The 27,267-nt window shown below is 44.9% G+C and overlaps 1 protein-coding gene across 3 annotated transcripts in view; it reads left to right on the plus strand.

The window, feature by feature from the left end:
* Positions 1–27,267, plus strand: part of LOC147426593 (sphingoid long-chain bases kinase 1-like) — a 53,017-nt gene that overhangs the window by 12,112 nt on the left and 13,638 nt on the right. The window contains exons 2-6 of one of the 3 annotated variants that reach the window (XM_086498993.1): positions 13,327–13,782; positions 13,899–14,258; positions 14,407–14,500; positions 21,437–21,474; positions 21,558–21,704. In XM_086498993.1, the coding sequence (XP_086355119.1) occupies positions 13,408–13,782; positions 13,899–14,258; positions 14,407–14,500; positions 21,437–21,474; positions 21,558–21,704 (1,014 nt within the window). In that variant the 5' untranslated portion in view covers positions 13,327–13,407. Of the gene's footprint in view, positions 1–13,307; positions 13,783–13,898; positions 14,259–14,406; positions 14,501–21,436; positions 21,475–21,557; positions 21,705–27,267 lie in introns of those variants that run through there. The other 2 variants (XM_086498994.1, XM_086498995.1) reach the window with 2 other exon arrangements.

Below are 27,267 nucleotides of genomic sequence, written 5' to 3' on the forward strand. Positions count from 1 at the left end.
CTTTCTTCTTCAAGAATCTCCATGGCTGAAAATTCCTGAAACCATTTCCAACACAAAACCATGAATATACCTATTCTATGTAGAGTGAGTGGAAAAAATCTTGTCTTCCTCAAAGACTGTGCATGCAATGTAGATGAACAAAGAGACGGAGTGCTAAACCGTTCACCACATACACGCAAACAATGAGATCGAATCTTTCTCTTATGATCTAGAGCAATCAACTGTGGCAATTCACAACGGAAATGCCCATGCTTGGTGCTCATACTTTCATGTGCTCTTTCTACGAATGTGTCATGCCAAGGAAGAGACATGGAATGTGACTTCCTTACGTACATACTTTTCAGCTTTTTATGAAAAATCCGCATACATCTCTGCTCATTTATGAGCGAAACGTGCTCAACGTACAATATGTCATGCCTAGTAAAAGGGATCAGATAAAGACGTTGACTAAAATACAGGAAACGATCACGAATGAAACATTCGAACAATGCGTGCGTATCAATCATGCGAACACAAAATACTTCCTGTGAGGGTTCTTTGGACCCAGGCTCGAGAGCCAAGATCGTTTCTTCCTGAATGATCGAATCTTCCTGTGGGGGTTATGTGGACCTCGACTCGAGAGCCAAGATCGGTTCTTCGTGATTGATCGAATCTACAACGAGGTTAGCTTTGCTAGAAAAAGCATCCACTAACACATCATCCTTGTGAACAATCACATCATCTCTATGCAAATCATCATGCTTGTGAGAAATCACATCTTGATCATGCAAATCATCATGCTTGTCAGAAATCACATCTTGATCATGCAAATCATCATGCTTATCACTGTCATCCAAATCATCATGCTTATCATTGTCATTCAAATCATCATGCTCATCATTATCATTCAAATCATCATCATGCTTCTCATAATCATGCACATTTAAATCATCATGCTCATCATTATCATTCAAATCATCATCATGCTTCTCATAATCATGCAAATCCTGTGTGTCTTGCTTGGGAGAAGAAGAGACTGAGAGAGTCTCTGAAACCGGCCCGTAGGGCGGTAGGCGTTGGCTTTCACCCGAAACTCTTTACTTTATACACACACACAGAGCACTTTGCAAAGAGAACCTGCGACGGGAGTTAACACTTGAACACACACACGGCTCGGAAGCTAGAATGCTCCGAGCAGACGCCGACGACCTGTAGGCCCCAAAATTGGCGCCCCTTTCGGTATTTCTTTATTCTTTAGGAGGGTAAATTACAAGGTAAGGTCCTGGGAATCCTTCACGTGTATCCACCTAGATACCATTTGATTTGGCCAAATTTCGGCAGCATAACAGCCCCAAAACTTGCGCGAAACCAATTCCCCTGCTGGAACTCGCTTGCACTGTCGTATACCCTCTGATTCCTGTCCAAAAACAGTAAATTCAGCACGCTGTATTTACTGGTTTTTGCCCTGTTTTCAGCCCCAAACAGTCCCCTAATTGTCCTTTGCCAGTGGGGCACGATTCCCAATGATCCTGGCGTCCGTATGGCTGAAAAACAGTCAAATTACAGCGCATACACAGCGCTGATTTTGCACCTGTACGGTGAGGTTATGACCCTCACCAGTGCCTGCTTTGGAGCAGCAGTTAGCTACGCCTGTTCCTGCTCAAGGAGGCTCTTGCCTCAGCACAAAAGCATGAACCCACACAACTGTACATCAGTCAAATGAGTAGCCCTCTTGTGGGGCATCACATAACTGCACGTAGGGGAGAAAGAGAGCAGTATGTAGCGTGCAGGGCATCACTCCCGTCACCATACTGTGCATAGAGGGCAAGGTAAGCATTCCATAGCTTCTGTACCTGTTGCAATCCGCCTGTGGCTGAAAATGGCGCCCCCTTTGTTGATATGCAGCTCGTTTTTGCCTCCCAGAGTGGCAGAATCGCTCACAAGCTGACACGTCGCCCAGTTTCCGAGTTTGGGCTTTCCCTGCTAAAAATATCTCAACTGGTGCGTCAGTTGACTTCGCGGCAGAGTTGTAAAGTGTTCCCCTAGTCATACCGAAGGTAATGACGCGAACACATTTCGTGGCCCAAAATAGCAGTTCCCTAAATTTTAGGGGATGCTTCCGTTGGGCTCCCACTGGTCTTCTGACCATCTATCCTCATTGGGACCGCATCCAAAAATGCAATGTGGCCCAACTGTCGGATACTTTTTGTTGGTAGTCCCACCTTGACTTTACGCCTTAATTGAGTTCACTTCCTAGTATCCACCAACTTGCTAAGTGCGACGGGGGGGAACTATATGATCTTGCTCTGAGCCTAGACATCCTCTTACCATACGAATTCCAGTGCCGACCACTTCCCGTCTGCGGGTGAATCTACCGTTCACATTGGCCATACAATGTCCGACCGTTTGCTACTTCAAAAAGAGGGTCTCAAAATAAATAAAATAAACCCCATTGGAAAGAAACCAACAACCAAGGTTAGCAGTTGCCACATCTCTGTGACATGGTTAATAACTGCCACGTCCTCGTGACATACCCCCCTCTTGAAATCGCAAACGTCCTCGATTGCATACCATAAATACACGCCACTGATGATCTTGTGCTATCAACACTCTTTTATCATCGCATGTATCCGCAAGAAAGGTCGTAACATACATAGATACAAATGACTTAATGAGGCCTTCATACTTTTGCCATTTCTATCTATGGCACTGAATTCATATGTACATTCGATGTACTAGCTCTATCATTACCCCTCCTTTGCACATGTTGGGTTGGGGCATAAGTAGGCTGTAACCCAAAGGCTTCAAGGTAAAGCTGCAATACATTTGGTGACTCTGACAGTTCATGCTCTTCCATCCACTTTGCATCCATAGGCGGATAGTTCTTGAACTTCACCAAATAGCGTCTTGCAACTTGTCCTTTAACTTTTCTGTCCTTATGTGCCAAAACTTGCTCAGGTACCAGGATCTCATCAAGTTCCTCAACTTCTGGCTGATCCTCAACTGGCATATCTTCTGGCACATCACCCACGAAGGGTCTTAGAAGACTCACGTGAAACGCATTATGAATCTTCCATGCATCAGGCAATTTCAGCCTGTAAGCCACATCGCTGATCTTGTCAAGCACTTGAAAAGGCCCATAGTAACGCATGCTGAGCTTAGGAAACAGCCGTTCCTTGCCCTTCATCTTCTTTAACCTTGCCTTTTCGAACCTTAAGAGAACCCAATCACCAGGTGATAGTAACAATTCACGACGGTGACGATCAACAGCCTTTTTCTGTTTTGCCTGAGTTTTCTCCAAGGCAACTTTAATCTTCTTATACATCTCATCCATGTTCTCAACATATCGATCTGCCTCAAAGATCTTGTCCTTTGTGTGCAAAATGGGAGGAACCTTTTTGCCGCCTTCAACAATCTCAAAAGGTGCTTTGCCAGTAGACGAATGCACCGTATTATTGTACGCATACTCAAGCATAGGCAAATACTGTTCCCACTTGCCCTTATTATCTGACACATAGCATTTCAGCAGATCTAAGACAGTAGAATTGGCCTCTTCTGACTGTCCATCAGTTTGTGGATGAAACGAAGACGAGAACTTGAGCGTAGTACCCATGTTCTCAAACAATCCTCTCCAGAACAAACTGGTCATGCGAGGATCACGATCACTGATAATCGATTGTGGCATACCATGGTACTTAAACACATTGTACATGAACAAGCGTGCCATCTGATCAGATTTTATCTTCTTCCTGACAGGGATAAAATGGGCCTGCTTGCTGAACCTGCAGATAATGGTCCATATACCATCATTCCCTGTTGGTGTCCTTGGAAGATCAAAGATAAAGTCCATAGCAATGCTTTCCCATGGCTTATCCGGAATCGGCAGTGGTTGTAACAACCCTGGTGCCTTTTGCCTGTCAAACTTGACCTTTTGGCAAACTATGCATGCTCGCACAAAGGCATCCGCATATCTCCCCAAGGTAGGCCAATAGAAGAATGTCTCTACCGCCTTAACTGTCGCATCAATGCCACGATGCCCTGCATACGGTGGGACATGACTCTCTTCCATGACCTTATGTCGCAGTGGCCTAGTGACATAAAGTCTGCCATGCATCATCATAAAACCATCTCTGAGGAGGTAGTGCTCGTGATGTTGCCCCTCTTGTAACTGTTCAAAGATCCTTGCAAAATCTTCATCAGCAGTATACTGTTCCTTCATGTCATCTAACTCATGATGATAAGGAATTGACACGGCTGAAATTTGTGGCTTTCTTGATAACGCATCAGCCACAACATTCTTCTTGCCTTCCACATGCATAATCTGGAAGTGGAACATGGAAAGAATGTTTGCCCATCGCATATGCTTTTCGGATAACTTTGACTGTGTCAAGAAGTATCTCAAGGTCTGATGATCTGTTTGGACAACAAAATCAGCACCTAAGAGGTAGTGCTTCCAGCTAGAAAGCGCATGAATCACGGCCAAGAGCTCTTTCTCATAGACTTGCATAGTCCTCTCTGGCCCTTGCAAAATTCGGCTTTCATAGGCTACTACCCGTCCATCTTGCATTAGCACTGCTCCGATGCTACTGCCACACGCGTCACACTGGACCACAAATGACTTCTTGAGATTTGGCAAAACAATAACTGGATCTGAAGTCAACTTTTCCTTTAAGAGACTAAAAGCTGAAATCTCTTTTTGGGTCCATCTAAAAGTGACCTCTTTCTTTTGCAATGCGTGAAGAGGCGATGCTATCTCTGCAAAATTTCTGATAAACCTTCTATAGTAGGAACACAATCCCAAGAAGCTTCTGACATCGTGCACAGCCTTCAAGTCTGGCCATGTCTTGATAGCTTCGACCTTTGCGGGATCCATTCTTACACCATCCTTTGAGACTATGTGGCCCAGAAAGTGGATCTCTTCAAGGAAGAATTCACTTTTCTTAGGATTGACAAGCAACTTGTGACTGCGCAGCTCTTCGAACACAATGGTCAAGTGACGCCTATGCTCCTCTTCATTCTTCGAATACACAATCATGTCATCGAAGAATGTTCCAACAAACTGTTGATGCGAGCGGAAAATCCGGTCCATCATTCTGTTGAACGTGGCAGGAGCATTTGTTAGCCCAAACGGCATCACTAGAAACTCATAAAGACCAAATGTCGTTCTAAACGCAGTCTTGTGCACATCCTCTGGGCTTATACGAATCTGATGGTACCCACTCTCCAGGTCTATCCTGCTGAAAATTGCAGCACCCTCTAAACGATCGAGAATATCATCAATGCGAGGAATAGGAAACCTATTCTTGATGGTATTCTTATTCAACGCACGGTAATCAATACACATGCGCCATGAGCCATCCTTCTTCTGCACTAGGAGCACTGGGGAGCAAAAGGGTGAAGAACTAGGCTGAATCAGCCCCTTCTCTAATAACTCCTCAACCTGGCCCATAATCTCTTTCTGCTGCGCCGCACTAACCCTGTAGGGAGGTCTATTTGGTGGGCTACACCCTGGCACCAAATCTATCCGATGGTCCTCAGGTCTCTCTGGCGGTAATTGCGACGGTAATGAATCAGAAAAACAGTCACTAAACTTTTGCAAAAATGCTGACCTTTCTTTATCTAACACAGATAAATTTGACTGATCACTATCTGAGACATCACGTGCAAAAATCAAGTACACAGAAAGATGTTTCTTTATTACAGAAGTGATAGCAGAAGCAGATACAATAGGGACTGACTCTCCTTTAAGCTTTACATCCAAGATGTGAGTTTTGCCCCTATGTTGTACAGTGATCTTTTTGTTGTAGGCATCCAAGACTCCATGCACTCGGAACATCCACGGGATCCCCAACAAGGCGTCACAACCTTCCAGCGGCATGATGTAAAACTCTTCAGTGTCCACATACGATTGAATATGCAGACGCAGTTTTCCAATGATGGGAGTAACACACTCTGAGTGGCCAGGACATGCCAACCCTGCCTCTGCGGTGTACCCCATCTCTTCAGCTTTGATGCCGAGCTTCATAGCTAACTCTGGTGAGATAAAGTTGGCTTTGGCACCTGGATCAAAGAAGATGAGTGCCGTCTGATCCCTAACTTTACCCCATGCCCTGCATAACTCACTGGCATTTGTGCTGGGCCTGTCACCCACCATGTCTGGCACTAAACCTGCCGTGGGTTTAGGCTTCTTGCCTTTCTGGTCTTCTTTATCCTCTGAGTCAGTTGGCCTTTTCCTTTGTGGACAATTGATAGAAAAGTGACCAGGCTGCTCGCATATAAAGCATTTGTTCTCAGCCATTAGGACCTTCTTTTCCTCGAGCGACTTGCGCACAAAAGGCTTCCTTTTCTGTTTCTTTGCCTGCGCTCCAGAAGTCCCAGCTGAATCCTTGTCTTTGGTGGCCTGTTCTGACCCCTGTGACGCATCAGGAGCCGTTTTCACAAAGGGCTTCTTCGCTGAATTTTTCTTTTGCTGCCCTCCTTTATCATTGCTCGGAAATCCACTGTCTTCTCCTTTCAACAGGGCAAGACCAGTGTTCACAACTTCCATAAGCTGAGTAAGGGTAGCCACTCTGTTCTTTGTACAGTAATCGCGAAGCCCTTTACGCAGCCCACAACAATACTTCTCTATCTGCTCTGTCAGTGGCACAAATCTGTAGGAGGTCACTGAGAGTAATGCTTTACAAAACCTCCTATTATATTCCAGCAAGCTCTTGCACGAAGCTGCCGTAAGCTGGTGCCAATCTGTCAGGACATCGGCTTCAAATTCATTTGATAGCCAAGCAGATGCAAACATTTGCTTGAAGTAAACCCAAGTGGCGGGTGCCTGTCCTTGCATTAACAATGTCGTCCACCATGTAAGCGCATTGTCCTTTAAGAAAGTGGCAGCTTTTCTGACCTTCGAGGCCTCTGTAAAATTCCCTCCCGCATAAGCTGTATCAAACTGCTGGAGGAAAGTGAGTGCCTTTGTCTTATCCTCGAAACCACTGAAGGTACTGAACTTTACCGCTGCACCACCTTCTTTGTAAGCCTTCGGCTTCTCTAGTGCCCCCAAGTTGTCATACGGAATGGTCTGCAACATGGGCACTGTACTAGGCATGATCGGCACGCCTTGGCCATTCACATTTTGCGTAAGAGGTGCGATATCTGGCTGCTGTCCAGAAAAACCAGCCATGCCAAAATGACCCTGTGGCACCCCAAACTGGCCCTGGTTGCCGTGGAAACCTTGCTGCATGCCGATAGTACCATACATGGGGTTTGGCATGATGCCTTGCATACCCCCGAACACTGTTCCTGGCATGTACGGCTGACTTCCAGACGCATAACCAGCCATACTTTGGAACACTGATCCACCCCCGAAATACCCAGGATGTACCGTGGGTGGTGGAAAAACTGAGTGCATAGCTTGGTATCCAGCTCCCTGTCCATTCAAGACAGCATGCTGGCTCTGAAAGGTGGCGGGCTGAACTGGCATAACCTGTGGAATAGGCGTTCTAGCCACCTGTTCAAGCACGGGAGGAATCTGCTTTGGAGCCCCCGACTCCGCAACATGCGAGTGTTCCCTTTCCTCCCGCGCCTCATGAAGTACCTGGGCTTGAGCTTCAACAAGCTCCGTACGCGGCGTAGGTAGCCTATTTTGCTGTTGCACTGGTGGCGCTTGCAAGAATTCCATAAACCTCGGATTCTGCACCAGCTGCGAAAAGACATTCACCGCGGCAACTAACTGAGTCTTAAACGCATCATCCTCAAGTTGCCCTGTCATAAAGCCCTGTACTACTGGAGGGACATTCACGTTGACAGGAGGTACAAACTGACGTGGCCGTGAGCTCTCGCCAATCTCAAAAACCATAGGAATCTCCTGCCTGTCCTTTGGAGAGGAACCCTCTTCCATAATTCCCTTCCCCTTGTCGGCCATAGTGTAATCCCCGTGTTCTTGCACTGTGTGTCTTTACCCTGAACAATCCAGGCTCACTCTTGGAGGAAAAAGTGATTGATATCCCGGCAATGGAACCATGAAACCGGCCCGTAGGGCGGTAGGCGTTGGCTTTCACCCGAAACTCTTTACTTTATACACACACACAGAGCACTTTGCAAAGAGAACCTGCGACGGGAGTTAACACTTGAACACACACACGGCTCGGAAGCTAGAATGCTCCGAGCAGACGCCGACAACCTGTAGGCCCCAAAATTGGCGCCCCTTTCGATATTTCTTTATTCTTTAGGAGGGTAAATTACAAGGTAAGGTCCTGGGAATCCTTCACGTGTATCCACCTAGATACCATTTGATTTGGCCAAATTTCGGCAGCATAACAGCCCCAAAACTTGCGCGAAACGAATTCCCCTGCTGGAACTCGCTTGCACTGTCGTATACCCTCTGATTCCTGTCCAAAAACAGTAAATTCAGCACGCTGTATTTACTGGTTTTTGCCCTGTTTTCAGCCCCAAACAGTCCCCTAATTGTCCTTTGCCAATGGGGCACGATTCCCAATGATCCTGGCGTCCGTATGGCTGAAAAACAGTCAAATTACAGCGCATACACAGCGCTGATTTTGCACCTGTACGGTGAGGTTATGACCCTCACCAGTGCCTGCTTTGGAGCAGCAGTTAGCTACCCCTGTTCCTGCTCAAGGAGGCTCTTGCCTCAGCACAAAAGCATGAACCCACACAACTGTACATCAGTCAAATGAGTAGCCCTCTTGTGGGGCATCACATAACTGCACGTAGGGGAGAAAGAGAGCAGTATGTAGCGTGCGGGGCATCACTCCCGTCACCATACTGTGCATAGAGGGCAAGGTAAGCATTCCATAGCTTCTGTACCTGTTGCAATCCGCCTGTGGCTGAAAATGGCGCCCCCTTTGTTGATATGCAGCTCGTTTTTGCCTCCCAGAGTGGCAGAATCGCTCACAAGCTGACACGTCGCCCAGTTTCCGAGTTTGGGCTTTCCCTGCTAAAAATATCTCAACTGGTGCGTCAGTTGACTTCGCGGCAGAGTTGTAAAGTGTTCCCCTAGTCATACCGAAGGTAATGACGCGAACACATTTCGTGGCCCAAAATAGCAGTTCCCTAAATTTTAGGGGATGCTTCCGTTGGGCTCCCACTGGTCTTCTGACCATCTATCCTCATTGGGACCGCATCCAAAAATGCAATGTGGCCCAACTGTCGGATACTTTTTGTTGGTAGTCCCACCTTGACTTTACGCCTTAATTGAGTTCACTTCCTAGTATCCACCAACTTGCTAAGTGCGACGGGGGGGAACTATATGATCTTGCTCTGAGCCTAGACATCCTCTTACCATACGAATTCCAGTGCCGACCACTTCCCGTCTGCGGGTGAATCTACCGTTCACATTGGCCATACAATGTCCGACCGTTTGCTACTTCAAAAAGAGGGTCTCAAAATAAATAAAATAAACCCCATTGGAAAGAAACCAACAACCAAGGTTAGCAGTTGCCACATCTCTGTGACATGGTTAATAACTGCCACGTCCTCGTGACAGTCTCCGTCTCCTGAATCTCTTGCATCTGTGCTGACACTTGAGAAAAGAGTCGCAAGCTCTCTTGCATGTGTCGGTCGCGCTGTTCTTGTCTTGCCTTTCTTTCTGCTTCTCTTTCTGCTTCGTCTTTTGCGTGTCTGCGTTTCATTTCTGCCATTCTTGCTGCATTTCTTGCTTCGCATTCTAAATTCATAAACATAAGCTACAACTACTCCATAGGAGTTAGTGCAATCCTTGACGTAGATGGAAAAAGGGGAGGGTCGGAAAAACCTCCTGGTGGGGAAAATTCTTCTTCGCCTCTCTCATGCTCATCACCTCCAACCGAAGTATCCATTCCGCTTCGAGTGATGACCATCCTGAACTCGTGGGTTCTTGTGGGTTCTTGGGGTCTTGGGTTCTTAAGTTCACGAGGAACTTGGGTTCTTGAGGGTCTTGAGGTTCTTGAGTTCTTCTTTCGCTTGCAATTTGTGTTTGAGAAGGATCTTCTCTTCACCCGAGTTCTGCTCTTTTCTGCGGGCGCACCTGTTGGCGGCCTTGCGCTCACACCAAGGTTGCATTTTCCCACCTCACGTCGATTGGCCGGCCGCTAAGTGCACGGTCCGCTCTCAATGAGTGAAAAGAGGCACAAGGGGAGGCTGGACAAGCCCTCCTTTCTTGGGATTCCTGTCACTCTTCAAAAACATGATTAGGAATCGACACGCCCAAGAGAACTTGGGTTCGTGCGACCGCAACAAGCAAAAAAATTCTTGTGGTTCTTGTGGTTCTTTCCTTGAGTGATACAGAACACTACCAAAAATCTGATACCAATGTTAGGTGCAGCGGAATGAATGTTTGCGTTTTGCTCAAGATGAGTGCTCCGAACTGTGCTCAAGGTTCCTTTTGTTCTTATGGAAGGTAGAGCCTTCCGTTCTTAATGAGAGAATGCTATGATCATAAACAAAGTGAATGGACACTGTGCGTGCAAGTGTATGAGACTGAGAGATAGAGAGAAGAGAGATACGACACCAAAGACGAAAAACCCTCCTCCGAAGGCCCCACTCTCGTCGGCGAGAGTGGTCTACTTATGATTGCACAAATTGGTACAAACTGAATGCATGTGACTGATGCAAGTCTAGGCTATGTCGGCGATGACGACGGTGATGACGAGACCGACCTAAGGGCTGAAATCTGCAATCTTTCTACTGGTGTCCAAAAACGCTATGGGCTGAAATCTGCGACTTAGTCCAAAAACGCTGATTTGGGGGCTGTTTTCTGTGGGTCTTTGTTGCTGAAATTCTGCAGGTTTAGGGCTGAAAACCGAGGTTCCTAAAGGTTGAAAACTGAGGTTCCTAAAGTCTGAAAACTGATGGTCTTTCCGGGCTGAATCTACTACTTCTTTATGGCTGATCTTGCTGCTTCTTTTGGGGGCTGAATCCTCATGAAAAACGCCAGGCTGCTTTTGTCAAAAACTCTAGGTTGATGGTAATAAAAAACGCTAGGTAGGCTCGGGTCTTCTGTTGGCGATCCTTGTTGATGCAAAAACGCTAGACACTGGGGATTGGTGGCGATGGTGCAGATGCTGAAAACGCCAGACTGAGATGCTTTCCAAAAACGCTAGTGGAAGGGGGATCTGCTGCTTGGGGAGGGAAGGTCCACCAAGGCTTGGTCTTGCTGAGAAGTTGCCTGCTGAGCTTGGCTCCTGTTGCCTCTTCTGCCATTTAGTGCTAGCTCTAGTTTGCTTATATACAAACTTAGCAAAATTGCCCTACCTACTTTCCTACAAAAGTCACTTAAAAATAATAAGTGAAAAATGTCAAAAATAGGTAAAATAGGATAAATGCGTTGGAAAATTACCTTAATGGATTCTGATGAATTCTGATGGGAATGCTGATGATCATGTTGTGTGCAACCAAAGGATATGCATCTACACTAAGTGACTGGGCATGCACGGTCTACGAATAGACTCACAAAAGTGCCAGATCACTTCTAAATCTAGACTGACTGGACTGACTGAACCCTGACCATGCTGTAGCTTGTCCAGGGACACATAGGGTTGGATGTGTCACGTGACAGAGCATTTGTGTTGCATTGTCATGTGCCAACCACTGAAAAATTCCTAATTGGATGAGATTGCATGTGTATGTAATTTTAGTGCATCAAGACACCTGTTGGAGATCAGTATGGTCTAGGTGTGATGGCTAATTTTACTATGCCAAAATATCAAGAGCTCCGATTTGGAATGAGACTTCTTGTTGGATGAGATTGTTCTAGGAAGCCAATGACCCAGGGTATCAAGAGCTGTCCCTCGGAATGTCCCTTGGAAATTTTTGAGCTAACTTGAGTTGTTTTGCAGATATGTTGCAATTGCGGACGATTACTTTCTTTCAAGAAGGTGGGATGTCTCAAATTGTTGACGTGTCAAGCCATTGAAGAACGGAGCCAACCTACAGACCTCGGCCGAGAAGCAGCACAAGAAGTTTTACGAACTTGCGGAGTCTTATCGAGTGGCCTATTTATAGAGAAGAGCTCCCACCAGCTTACGGGACCCCGTCCGATGGGGCCCAGGGGCATAGTCACAAGGGACACCCATTTTTGGGCTTCTTGTCCCCACTTGTCGTCCCGCCCTCTTTTTTACACGAAAAATCCATTTGAGCCCCGTCCCCTGTCCCCACTCCTCTAGATGTGTCTCTTGTGACTATGCCCAGGGGACCTAAAGAACACTAAAGATGGAACATGACCCACACACACACACATAAAAAAAAGACTAGCGTAAAAGTTGATGGCGTGGCTGTTGTATGGACGCCCAAATTTTGTGCTGGCTGTCGACATAGCAAATTGTACGGACTTTTGCGTTTTCTGCTGACAGCTGCTGACGTGGCATATGTACGGATTTCCGTGATTTACGTTGGGCAGCTATTCATTGGACCAAAAGCATTTGAGTTTGAAGCTTTTCATGTAACTGCTTTTCATAGGCCAGGGGCCTTTAATATGTGCCATGGGCTGAATTTGTGGCATGCTTCTGCGTGAAGGTGTAGAGGATGGAGTACCGACGATGTACTGAGTTCAAGCAATATAAAGAAATACCGAAAGGGGCGCCCAAGTTTGGGCCAGTGCTCTCTTGGGGTGGAACTACTCCACTCCCCGTCTCGCGTGTTGTGCATCTCTTTCAGTGCAGTTGTTATTTGAAGTGCTTAATGTTGTTCAGTTTGTTCTTTTCCGTTGGCACATGGTGCTTGTTCCCGTGACAGTGATCTTGCCACTGTGTCGACTAGACCACCACCGTATCCAAGCCACATGTCATTGACCCGGCGAGAGACCAATGTGAACTCCAGCTAACTGTAACTAATTGCTTGTCCCGTGCCAGTGACATTGTAGCCCTGCTACAGAGACCAATCCGTTACAAACTGGTGAATCTGATACCATGTCTGGGTACAAAAAAGAGATGCTAAAATGAATCTAGAAGTGCTAGTAGCTGGAATTGTGTGGGGTGTGTGTGTGTGTGTGAACAGTGGCGAGCAGGTGACCAGCAGTGGACAGTGATGGGCGGGCAGGTGGGCAGCAGGTGACCAGTACACAGGAGGTGGTGAGGGCAGGTGGGGCAGTGCAGCAGGTGCCCAGTGCAAGCACAGACCAGCAGCGAGTAGGTGATGAGCAGAAAACCCTAATGCGCAGGCGGAAAACCCTAGACGCGCAGGCAGCCGAGAGAGAGAGAGAGAGAGAGAGAGAGAGAGAGAGAGAGAGAGAGAGAGAGAGAGAGAGGAACATGAAATTAAGAGAGTACTGCAGCTGGTGGTGTTTTGCTGTGCAAGTATAAGAATATAATGTCTGTACTAATTATTGTATTTCTTGAAAGTAGTTCTTTGATGCATTTTCTGCAGGAGCTTGACAAGGGCAGCAAGGTGACACACTTATGAACTAGTGCTTGGTGTAATTGAAAAACTTCTGAGACGAAATTTGCAATGTCAAACAACACTCATGAAGTGCAAAAGGAGACTACAAGGAAAACTATCCTGTGTTTTCAAAATCCCAATCAGAATGTATCTGCCGTACCTAAAGGACCCAAATACCCTTGGAGATTGAGAAGCTTGAAAAGAGGAGCTAAACATGAGGGTGGGAATAAAGTTTCAGAGGGGCAAAATGGCAATGATCAGGTCAAAATAGACATTAGTTATGAGGACTCGGATCTTCTCGGGAAAGTTCTGCTCAATGGTCAGCTTGCTGTGGACAAGAAAACTACCAAAGAGGATGTGGAACATGTGTATATTGCAGCCAAGCTTACTACGAAAGAGTTCACCTGGTCATGCATGGCTTTGAAATTGGAAGATGTTGTTGCGGTGCGTTTCCTTTGCCCTAGAACCCCCCCCCAAAACAACACACACACACACACGCACGCACGCACAGAGAGAGGGAGAGAGAGTGGACTCATATGGCCCATTTTCTGCATGTATAGGTCTCGTATAGTGATGGCACTCGCCGGTTTACAGTGCACGCCTTCCCATTTCCAAACTCAACATTGCCCTTCAAAAAAACGCGCCGCAAACGAAACGATTGTCATTTTCTGGCTTTGAATTCAGAGGAGGCTCTGAAGTGGACTGAAGCTTTTGAATCCCTGAAATTCTATGTGAACCATTCACCGCATCCTTTGCCATCAGCCAAACGGCAGAATTCAAAACTTGATGGGCAGGATTTGCCCTCAATTGTTGCACCATGCTGTCGAATTGGCCGGGCTATGCTTGTTATACTTAATCCTCGTTCAGGGCGTGGCCGAGCTCGAAAAGTATATGATTCAGAAGTGGAACCGATCCTTAAGGTATTCTGGGCATTCTTTAGACCTAATGTTTGCTCGAAGGATAAGTTCTTGCTGATTATGGGTATCTTTTCTTGAAGCAAGATAATTTATTTTCTGGGAACGTACATTCAACAAGTACAGACGTATAATATGCGTAATTGTTGTGCAGCTGGCAGGATTCAAGCTAAATGTGGTGGAAACAAATGGTGCTCATCATGCACAGAAGCTGGCTGCCTCTGTCGATCTCTCAACTTGTTCAAGTGGTATGTTGCATAGGCAGTCCGGTGTTTTAGAATTTATTTTCAGTCAGAACTACGTGCTTGTGAGAGCAAGGCGGATGTAAACTCGTTTGGAAATATGAATGGACATTCAAAACATTTGATAATTTACATGTTCGCAAACATGTTTCAAACTTCACTTTTAAAAGTTGAGATCATGCCAAAAAAGCACAATATCGAGAAACTTTTTGTCAAAACCTTTTGCCTACATAAAATGTCAATTGAATGATTGATAGCCTAAGCTTTAATATGGGATTGGTGCCATGTACTTTAAGGTATGTCTTGGAAAAAATTGGTAAAAGTGACTGCCATGCTCAATTCATGTCCGGGGTTAGAATCATAATTTCCTACTCCTTTGTTTAATGTCTGATCCACACAAGAAAAACTTAGCACAAAGTCAAGAAACTTTTTGCCAAAACCTTTTGCCTACATAAAATGTGTATTGATGTGATTGATAGCCTAAGCTTTAATATGGGATTGGTGCCATGTACTTTGAAGGTATGTCTGGGAAGTATGATTTAAAAATTGGTAAAAGTGACTGCCATGCTTAATTCATGTCCAGGGTTTGAACCATAGTTTCCTACTCTTCCTGATCCACACATGAAAAATTTATGGTTGACCTGGTGTATTTATTTGATCCCTGATTACTTTCGTTTTTCAAATAATCTGCCAAAGTTTTTCAAGGTGAAGAAACACTGTTCGGTTCTTGAATTTATACAACAGATGTCGCCTTCTCAAGAGGTGGTTTCGCGCTCCAAGGTGCAAAGGCCGACATCTTACTTGAAAGGAAATGCATAGACATGGTGGTCTACACTGTTGTTATGCAGAGAGAAGTGGATAAAATTCAAGAGAATTTTCACTTCTGCCTGGATAACGGAAGAATATGAAGAAGATGTCATCATGGCTTGGCATCATTTCAGGATGACTAAGAAAGACACCTTGGATGACTTGGCCAAAAAAAAAAAAAGACACCTTGGATGACTATTGCCAGAGGTTTTGGGGTACCTATCTACCAATGTTCTCGTTTCAGAGGGTCACTTTGAAGGACGAGATTGAGTAGTTTTACTGTGGATTGCCACAAGAGATTTGACGGTATTGTGTGCAACAGAAGTCTGACTCTATTCAGAGACTTATGGGACATGCCAAGCAAGGTTTTGGTATGCATGCTGGCTCACTGACCTATCCTACTGTACACCTCAATAGAGTAGAGTCTTACTTCTTCGGAATCTTTTGATGAATTTTCTTCCGGTTCCTTTGGTTCTTTCTCTTCTTTGGAATTAGATGATAGTGCATCCAAGGGTTCCAACAAAGCAAGGGAGCCAATTGATGGCTCATAAGAGAATTCCGACGTTTTGAGGTGCCAGGGGAGGCCAGCAGGGTTACCAATAGGTCACAACGCACAAGAAAAGAACAGAAGGGTAAGCTAGGCCCACCGGATAGTTTGGTCAAGGGTACCTTTTGGCCCTCGATGCAAAGTAAATGGAGGAGGAGAATATCACAAATTTTTGTTAGTTTGAGCTGTACCTTGAAGCTTTTGGAATATTAGTAGTGTCTATGTCAAAAGCTACCGATGAATCAGCAGGTTGAATGTGGTGCTGTGTGGACTGCACAAGAGGGGTCCACTCCGTTAGGGATATTGACGAGTTGACAGTAGTTTGCGGGATGACTTTATGAAAATATGTGCACTAATTGGAAATTTCCTTGATTGAGTTGAAGACAGGTGCTCTTTCATGTGTGTATTGTTAGAGACATGTAGAGAAAGATGAAATGTCTACATCATTTTGTTTGATGAATGTAGACAATCTGTTAGTGTCACGGGGATGGGCACCACATGCCAATGGAAAAGAATAGACTGAACAACTTTAAGCACTTGAATTAACAACTGAACGGAGAGAGAGAGAGAGAGAGAGAGAGAGAGAGAGAGAGAGAGAGAGAGAGAGAGAGAGAGAGAGAGAGAGAGAGAGAGAGAGAGAACACGATACGCGAGACGTGGAGTGGCGGAATTCCACCTTGAGAGAGCCCCAAACCTTGGCGCCCCTTTCCGTATTTCTTTATATTGCTTCAACTCAGTACAAGCCGGTACTCCACGCCCTGCACCTTCATCCAAAAGTGTGCCAGAGCCTGAGCCCTTTGAAACCGGCCCGTAGGGCGGTAGACTTTAGCTCTCACCCGAATCTTTACTTGACTTTACAACACAGAGAAACTTCGCAAATAAACCTGTAACTAGAATTAACACTTCAAACAAACCACGGCTTGGCAGCTAGAGTGCTACCAAGCAAACAGTGACACCCTGTAGGCCCCAAAGTCTGGTGCCCCTTTCGGTATTTCTTTGTTCTTATTAAACTTGAGATAAGACCTGCAAGTTCCTACGAGCTGTCCCACTTTTACCGGACTGAAAGTAGCCTACTCTAGCCCGATTTGGGCAGCATAACCACAGTAGGAGGCTTCATAGATAAAACCCCCATGCAAAAGGTGACTTCCCTGGCACATACGAGCACTTTCCCAAACCTGGCGAGAATCTGCAGCACGCCGAATTCTCTGTTTTTCGCCCCGAAAATGCACCAGATCACCCTTACAACTATCCCATCGCTTCCCCAAAGCTCTTGGGGGTATTAGGGATCAATTAGGGTCAAAACCCTAAACCTGCAAAAATACACAGCAGGCTGTAATTTACTGTTTTGGGCTCAGTTTGCGTGCCGGTGCATCCGTAGCAAGCCCTTGTAGTCTGCACTTGTAGGGCTACTTGGCCTTTGAATCGGACAAGATTTCTCGCGTGAAATCTCTCCGAATTCACTTGTACTTGCGGGGGATTAACAATTAGTTAATCCAGTACGTGGATAAGAGGCTCTTGCCTCGGCATACGCGCATGAACCCACACGATTGTACATATAGATGGAAAGCCCTTGAGCTGGGCATTATGATTCTGTATTCAAAGGGAGAGAGAGGTGCGCGAGAGCGGAATCATCGCGCTACATAAGACAAGGGAGAAGGCAAGCTTTCCATTAAAGTTGTGAGCACTTGCACCCACTACTCACACACACTTGAGTTCACTTAATGAAGCAAAATTCAGCCTCTACTCTCAAATTGGATGTCCCCTCTTTATTTTTGGATTGGCAATTCCACTTGGAGGCGCCATGTGTCCCTTATGCCTCTTTTGAGTTAATTTCTAGTATCCACAGACTTATAAAGTGTAGCTACTAGCGAGGGGCCTACAGGACTTTGAACTAAGGCTAGACACCCTTTTATTGTTCGAATTCCAATGCCGACTGGCCCAACCATCTTGTGGCGACCTGCCCTTCCCGGCTGCGGCTGAAACTCTCGGCCGTCGATCGTTTCACACTGGCCACACATGTTTGTGACTTCAAAAAGAGGGTCTCTAAAATTAAAGAAAAATCAAGGGAAAGAAACCAACAACTGAGGTTAGGGGTTGCCACAACCTCGTGACATACCACCTTGTTGAAATCGCAAACGTCCTCGATTGCATGCCAGGTATACATGCCATAGATGATTTGGTGTGATTAGCATCCTTTTATCATAACATGTATCCGTAGGACATGTCATGAACATAGATACAAATGACTTAATGAGACCTTCATACTTTTGTCATTTCGTCTACGATAGAAGTGAGCATAATACCTTTAGCGTTTGTAGAGCAGTGTCCACTTCTATTGCACTGCATTTGAAACTGGCCCGTAGGGTGGTAGACTTTAGCTTACACGCGATCATTACTTTAACTTTACGACACAAAGGAACTTCGCAAAGAAACCTGTGACTGGAATTTAACACTTCAAACAAACCACGGCTTGGCAGCTAGAGCGCTTCCAAGCAGACAACGACACCCTGTTGGCCCCAAAGACTTGGCGCCCCTTTTGGTATTTCTTTATTCTTATTACACTTAAGAAAAACTTGTAAACTTCTACCAGCTAACCCACTTTTATGGGGCTGAAATTCCCTTACTCTAATCTGACTTCGGCAGCATAGCCACAATAGAAGTCTCCATGGACAAAATCCCAAGTAAATAGTGAGTTTCCAGGCACTTTAGAGCACTTTACAGAACCTGGCGAGAAAGTACAGCACGCTGAAATCTCTGTTTTTTGGCCTGTAATTTGCACCAAAACACTTGTTCGGTGAGTCCCTAGCTTCCTCCAAGCTCCTGGGCATAGTGACATAAAAACCAGTTTCAGCCCTTTGAAACCTTGAAACGGCGAAACGGCCAAAACGTTTTGGTGAAACGTGTGAAAGGAGTTGATTTTTTATTTTTTGCCCTTTTTGACTAATTAACTTCAAACCACCCGTTTGGGGATTTTTTAAGCTATGCACAAAGGCCGCCTCAAAAAATCGATAGATTTTTTGACCCTCATGCACATCGAATAATCTCTCTCTCTCTCTCTCTCTCTCTCTCTCTGTGAACCTTACACGTCAGCATGGCCCCCTTGTCTTTACCTCCACATTGTTGCAGTTGGCTGCCGACTTACCTTGTTCACTCGTGACTCAAGTCGCACATCTAGATTTTGGTATTTCATGTCTTTACAGATGAATTTGTATGTATATTCAATGTATAATTATACGAACATACATATAAAAGGAAACTTGTGTTTCGCTTTCTTTGAGCTTCGAAATGAAACGTTTCAGAAACCTCGAAACCCCGAAACGCACGAAACCCCGAAACATTTCATGTCACATTGCTCCTGGGACTTGTAGGCATCAAAACTGGCCAAAACCCTAAACCTACAAAAAATTACAGCAAGCTGTAATTCTCTGTTTTGCGCTCCGATTCGCATGCCAATCACTTCTATGGGTAGCCCTCGAGCTCTCGCACGTGAAAGGTCAATTGACCCTTGAATTGGATGAGATTCCTCGGGGAAAATCTCTCTAAATTGTCTTGTATAAGCATCCAAGACTTTCATGAGGCTCCCCCGGCGTTACCTTGCAGTCTAGGTGCGAAATCCTAAACCTGCAGAAAAACACTGCAGGTTGTAATTCCCTGTTTCGCATCATTGGAGCAAACACTTCTACGCGTGTCGCAGAGGCTTCCTCACGCAATGGGACAGTTCCCCTGTGAATCGGACAAGTTTTCACGCGAGAAAACTCTCCGTTTTCACATTCTTCGCGATAGAATTGTGCATTCCTGAAGGGAATTAGCAATTAGCTAATCCGTTTCCTGTACAGAAGGCTCCTGTACAAAAGGCTCTTGCCTTGGCAAACGTGCATAAAACCCCCAGATTTGTACATGGTCATTTGAGAAGCCCAACTAGTGGGGCATTACCATTTGTGCAAAGGGGAGAGAGAGATGCGCGAGAGCAAATCGTCACGCTACATAGAGCAAGGGAGAAGGCAAGCTTTCCATTAAAGTTGTGATCACTTGCACCCACTACTCACACACACACTGTGTAGCACAATTCTGAAGTCCAAAAATCAGCCTCCACTAAAAAATGGGCGCCTCCTCTTCGATGAGGCTTTTGGAAAGTATGTGCTGGCCTGCATGCAACTCCCCTACTGCCAAGTGTCCATTTGACTCCCTTTGGTTTAATTTCCTAGTACCCACCAACTTGAAAGTCCTGCCGGAGGGCCTAAATGACTTTGAACTAAGCCTAGCCAACCTTTTACTGCTCGGATTTCAGTGCCGATTGGCCCGACCATCTCGTGGCAGCGTGCCCTTCCTGACCGCGGGAAATACCTGCTTGTTTAGGAGCACTCCAAGCTTGTTGAGAAGTACTCCAATATTGTTTTAAAGTACTCGAAGCTAGGAACACTACGCTTCATGTAGTAGCAGCCTCGTGTGTATTGTAAATGTTCCTTTGAGAGAGAGAGAGAGAGAGAGAGAGAGAGAGAGAGAGAGAGAGAGAGAGAGAGAGAGAGAGAGAGATCTATATTCCTTTTAAAGTACTCGAAGCTAGGAACACTACGCTTCATGTAGTAGCAGCCTCGTGTGTATTGTAAATGTTCCTTTGAGAGAGAGAGAGAGAGAGAGAGAGAGAGAGAGAGAGAGAGAGAGAGAGAGAGAGAGAGAGAGAGAGAGAGAGAGAGAGAGATCTATGGCTAGAGGGTGCTTGATGGCGCTTGCCATGGAAACCTCCTCTGTATGTTTCTAGCTGATGGTGAAAGGCTTTTGTAGTTCTCGAGCCTGCATGTTTGAACGAGTCCATTAGATTAGGTTTAGTGAATTTGGAACCCTCTTTGGATAAATAGCTTGTACAAGGTGTTTTTGTGGGTGTTGTTGGACAAGACTGGCATATACATTCTGATACGACTGTTTTTTGTCCCAAAGATTGCGTCAATCGGCTTTATGAGCCATTTGCGATATATGAGCAGCAATAGAAAACAGCTGGCAACTTTTGACAGGCAGTGATGTCATACAGACTTCCATTCACAGGACTTGAACTAATTGAACTTGAAAACACCTTCATATATAGATTTGTTATTGTGTGATTGCGAGATCTTGTCCATTCTCTTTCCGTTGCTCCTGACATTACTTGGGCTTACAAGCACCTAATGGATCTAGAGTTTATATCTCTTCTTTTACTAATGTTGGTCTGATATCCCGCGAGCAATATCTTGAACTTTCTTCTCAAGATGCAAAAAGCATTTCTCTCTCATTTACTTTATGTCTGGAACTAATGTACTGTATAAGCCTTCAAACAGTCACATTTTCTCCAGATTTTAAGTGTAATTGTGCATTTTGGGCAAAGGTTTCAACTAGTACCATTCACACTGTAGATTTGGGGAGCTGAAATTGCAAATTTTACCTTAATTCATTCTTTCATGTTTAAACGTGACATCTCAAAAGGGAAGTGCAAGTTATAGAGCCGTTGAGGATGTAGGAACTTTGCCATTGTTTTGTTTCATCTTTGACTTCACTCAGCATTTGCTCTCTTCTTTACTTGCTAACTTTGAATGTTCCAAATATTTGAAATGTTCCAGGTATTATTTGTGTGGGAGGTGATGGTATCGTTAACGAGGTATGCTGTTAAATGCCCAATTTTATACTGTGATTCATGATTTATCATGTGAAGTGATACCAGTCAATTGTCATTGTACTCAGGTCTTAAATGGACTTCTAAGCAGGGAGGATGCAAAGCAATCAAGGGTAGTTCCTATTGGGATTATTCCTGCCGGATCAGACAACTCTCTTATTTGGAGTATCATGGGTATCCGAGATCCTGCTTCTGCTGCTGTTGCTATAGTGAAGGTCTCTCTCTCTCTCTCTCTCTCTCTCTCTCTCTCTCTCTCTCTCTCTCTCTCTCTCTCTCCTTGTGTGTGTGTGTGTGTGTGTGTGTGTACACATCCATCATATCACCCTCTTGTATTGGGCACACATTGTATCAGTGATCACACATATCATACATATTTCCAATGAGTAGCACCTCTAGTTTCACTTAGTATTCCTCTTTTTTTGTACCCAAACATGGTTTCAAATTCACCAATTTGTAACAATTTGGTTTCATAGGTCATTTTGGCCTTTTCGAAGACGTTAATATATCATTTCATTTGATCTCTCTCTCTCTCTCTCTCTCTCTCTCTCTCTCTCTCTCTCTCTCAAAAGTGGGGCTTTAACCTTTTGCACTGCATAAAATCGTGTTGGAAATAGGGTTGCAGGGAAACATACACAGCTTGGAGAAGATGAAGAAGCTCAAGGCACACAACAGAGAGTCTATCGCTTAGTGCACAATGGAAAAATAAGTTAGCCCTAGAATGAATGGGCGTATATACAATGCACGAGGAAAAAACCACTTAGTGAGGGAAAAAATGCACCGGCGGTCCTAAGTGTGTTCACACACATCACTACCACAAATATATGGTAACAAATCCTCCTTGGGAGTGATGCGGTGAACAAGAGCTGGCACATAGTGTATAGGGAAGTGCCATGCCTTGAGGACATGATCAATTTACAAAGGGGAGTAAGCCCAAAGCTTTGGGAAAGCTTCGAACTTCTCACGAGGGAATGCCTTTGTGAAAAGATCTGCAAGGTTGTCCTGTGTCGGGACATAAGCCAAGTTGATCTCTCCTGCTGAGAGTCTCTCTCTGACACACGTGCTTTGTGCGACCATGAAATTGGGTTCCTCGCAACTGCCAATGCGCTCTGAGTGTCGGTGTAGATGATGTTGGCAGTGTTTTGTTTAACACCCAAATCAGCCATAAGGCGTCTGAGCCATACACACCCAACTGTAGCTATGAAGACTGCCTTGTAATTAGCTTCACAACTGGAAGTGGCCTTAGTAGGTTGCTTCTTGCTCAACCGTGATATACATGAATTGTCGAGCATGAAACAAAAAAGCACTTGTGGACACTCGCGTGCCATGACAACCAGCCCAATCTGAGTCTAAAAAAGCATGTAAATCTGGCGGCAATGATCCCTTCTTGGGATAAAACAAGTGAAGATGTAAAGTGCCACTCAAGAAGTGAAAAATTCTCTCGACAACCTACCAATGCTTAGACCTTGGGCTATGCATAAATCTGTGCTGACCTGTGAGACTACAAACTAAATATCGGGCCTCGTATTGCATACATAAATAAGGCATCCAACAACAGTTTGGTAAAGAGTGACATTGGCAGGATCACCAGCATCATGAAGGCAGGGCATCGTGGTATTGATGTGACAGTTAAAAGTGGTAGAGACATTCTTCTATTGGTCTACCTTGAGGAGAGATGTGGATGCCTTTGTGCGAGCATGCGTGATTTGCCAAAAGGTCAAGTTTGATAGGCAAAAGGCACCAGGGTTGTTACAACCATTGCTGATTTCGGATAAACCATGGGAAAGCATTGCTATGGATTTTATCTTTGATCTTTCAAGAACCCCAACAGGGAATGACGGAATATGAACCATTATTTGTAGGTTCGGCAAGCAGGCTCATTTTATCCTTGTTAGGAAGAAGATAAAATCTGATCAGATGGCACGCTTGTTCATGTACAATGTGTTTAAGTACCATGGTATGCCACAATCGATTGTCAGTGATCGTGATCCTCGCATGACAAGTTTGTTTTGGAGAGGATTGTTTGAGAACATGGACACTACGCTCAGATTCTCTTCTTCATTTCATCCACAAGCTGATGGACAGTCAGAAGAGGCTAATTCTACTGTTTTGGATATGCTAAAATGCTATGTGTCAGATAATAACAGGAAGTGGGAACAGTACTTGCCTATGCTTGAGTATGCGTACGACAATACGGTGCATTCGTCGACTGGCAAGGCACCTGTTGAGATTGTTGAAGGCAAAGTTTCTCCCATTTTGCATACAAAGAACAATATCTTTGGGGCAGATCGATATGTTGAAAACATGGATGAAGTGTACAAGAAAATTAAAGTTGCCTTGGAGAAGACTAAGGCAAAGCAAAAAAAGGCTGCTGATCGTCACCGTTGTGAATTGCTCTTGTCACTTGGTGATTGGGTTCTGTTAAGGTTTGAGAAGGCAAGGTTAAAGAAGATGAAGGGCAAGGAATGGCTGTTTCCTAAGCTCAGTATGCGTTACTATGGGCCTTTTCAAGTGCTTGATAAGATCAGCGATGTGGCTTACAGGCTGAAATTGCTTGATGCGTGGAAGATTCATAATGCGTTTTACGTGAGTCTTCTAAGACCCTTTGTGGGTGATGTGCCAGATGGGGATCAGCCAGAAGTTGAGGAACTTGATGAGATCTTTGTACCTGAGCAAGTTTTAATACATAAGGACAGAAAAGTTAAAGGACAGGTTGCAAGACGCTATTTGGTGAAGTTCAAGAACTATCCACCTATGATGCAAAGTGGATGGAAGAGCATGAACTGTTAGAGTCACTAAATGTATTGCAGCTTTACCTTGAAGCCTTTGGGTTACAGCCTACTTATGCCCCACCCAACGTGTGCAAAGGAGAGGTAATGATAGAGCTAGCACATCAAATCTACATATGAATTCAGTGTAATAGATGGAAATGACAAAAGTATGAAGGTCTCATTAAGTCATTTGTATCTATGTGTTACGATCTTTCTTGCAGATACATGCGATGATAAAAGAGTGTTGACAACACAAGATCATCAGTGGCATGTATTTATGGTATGCAATCGAGGACGTTTGCGATTTCAAGAGGGGGGTATGTCACGAGGACGTGGCAACTGTTAACTATGTCACGAGGACGTGGCAACTGCTAACCTTAGTTGTTGGTTTCTTTCCAATGATTTTTGTTTTTGAGACCCTCTTTTTGAAGTTGCAAATGGTCGGACATTGTATGGCCAATGTGAACGGTAGTTTCACTCCCGACGGGAAGTCGGTCGGCATTGGAATTCATGTAGTAAAAGGATGTGTAGGCTCAGTTCAAGATCATGTAGGTCCCCTCTCCGCACTTCGCAAGATTGGTGGATACTAGGAAGTGAACTCAGTAAAGGCACAATGCCAAGGTGCGGTCAACAAAGTAAAGTACCCGACATCTGGGCTACATTGCATTTTTGGATGCGGTCCCTGTGGGGATTGATGGTCAGATGACCAATGGGAGTCCAACGCAAGCATCCCTTAAAATTTAGGGAACTGCTATTTTGGACCATGAAATTTGTTCGCGCCGTTACCTCCGAAATGACAAGGGGAACATTTTAGAACTCTACTGCAAAGTCAACTGGGCAATGAGTCGAGAGATTTTTAAGCGGGAAGCCCAAAGTGGGAACTGCTTGTAAATGTGCCAAGTGGCACCTTTTGGTGAACTTTCCTCATGCAGAGGAGCTAGCGCTCGATTTCTAGCTGGGAGACTCCTCATTTGCAACCTGTCATAGGTTAAGAGCTATTGACTGCAAGCTTTCCCTCTCATGTACAATGTAGTGCAAGAAGTCATGTCCTGTGCACCTTAGACTGCTCTCTCTCTCTCTCTCCCCCCTACGTGCAGTAATGTGATGCCCCTCAAGAGGGCTCTTCATTTGACTCATGTCCAGTTGTGTGGTCATATACATTTTTGCTGAGACAAGAGCCTCTCTGAGCAGGAACATGAGTAGCTAATTGCTGCTCCAAAGGAAGGCACCGGCGAGGGTGATAACCTCACCGTACACTTCCTAAGCTAACTGAATTGAACCCATGTCATGAAGTAGCTTGTCCACGTACACATGGGGTTAGATGTGCACGTGACAAATAAGGTTTTGACAAAGTGTCATTGTCCACCTTTTTCGGGCCACCGCGGCATAGAGACAACTTTGAAATGTGTGGAACGGTTTTTCTACTGGCGGAGGCTCAACAAGAATGTGGATGAGTTTGTTCACAGTTGTTTGATATGCCAGAAGGTCAAGTTTGACAGGCATAAGGCACCAGGTCTTTTGCAACCTTTACCTATACCTAGCAGACCCTGGGAAAGTATAGCAATGGATTTTATTTTTGATCTTTCCAAGACTCAGAGTGGGCATGGTGGCATAGACATTCATCGACAGATTTAGCAAGCATGCTCACTTTATTCCAATGAAGAAGACGGTTAAGCCAGATCATTTGGCTAAACTGTTTGTCTTGCAAATATTTCGTTTTCATGGCATGTCTCGGTCTATAGTTTCAGATAGAGATCCCTATTTTATTAGCTTGTTTTGGAGGGCAATCTGGGAGAATATTGGAACTAGGTTACAATTCTTGTCCTCTTTCCACCCACAAACAGATGGGCAATCGGAGATTGCGAATCAGTAGTTCTGGACTTGTTGAAGTCTTACACCTCTGATCAGAAAGCTCAGTGGGAGAAGTTTTTGCCCTTGGTGGAGTTTATCTCCTACAACACAATGCATTGTCTACGGGGAAGGCGCCATTTGAGATCATTGAGAGTGCTAAGAAGGTTCCACCTATTCTAAGCACCAAGGATAAGATCTTTGAAGCATATCAGTATGTTCAGGATTTGGAGATTGCTTTTGCGAAGGTGCGTGAGGCTCTTGAGAAGTCTTAAGCAAGGCATAAGAAGGCAGCGCATAAGCATCGACATGACTTGCAGTTGAAGGAAGATGATTGGGTGCTTCTACAGTTTGAGAAGGCACGCCTATGGAAATGAATGGGTAAGGAGCGACTTTTTCCAAAGTTGAGTATGAGATACTATGGCCCTTTCTAGATTCAGGAAAAGATAAATGATGTATCTTTCAGATTGAAGGCATCTGATACTTGGAAGATTCACAATGCATTTCATGTGAGTCTGTTGAAACCTTTCAAAGGTTAGGTGCCAGTGAACAGGGAGCTTGAGGAGCAACCTGAAGTGGAAGAGACCGAGGAGATTCTTGTTCCGAACAGATACTGGCTCACAAGGAAAGGAAAGTGAAAGGTAAAGTGATACGTTCGTATCTAGTCAAGTTTCAACTATCCGGCATTGAATGCGAAATGGATGGAGGAGGAGGACCTAGTAGATACTCGTCAGATTTTGGAACTTTACCTTGAGGCTTTTGGTCTAGCTTCAACTATTCCAAGAGTTACGATGATCAATGGGTTGAATTTGGTGCGATGGGGATTGTACAAGAGGGGAGTTACTCCGCTCCTTTGTCACAGATTAGCCAGATGGATTAAAGTCACCGATTTCTTTACAGATTTAAGGGGTATTGATGGGCTAACAATATTTAGTTGTATGACTTTAAGAAATGAAGTACTACGTAATGTGAATTCCTTAAATGATTTTGATATATGTGCTCTCGTATGTGTGTGATGCTTGAGCACATGGTTGAAAGACGAAATGATTGCAGCATTTTGGTCGTGATTTACTTGAGGGGTGATGTGGATGTGATAGGAACAAGATTTAGTCAATCCTGACATTTGCTAGAGATCGGTGAGATTTGGATGTGATTGCTAAGT

The sequence above is a fragment of the Adiantum capillus-veneris genome, chromosome 24 (assembly GCF_014529385.1).
Source record: "Adiantum capillus-veneris isolate H3 chromosome 24, ASM1452938v2, whole genome shotgun sequence".
In the NCBI taxonomy this organism is placed as follows: Eukaryota; Viridiplantae; Streptophyta; class Polypodiopsida; order Polypodiales; family Pteridaceae; genus Adiantum; species Adiantum capillus-veneris.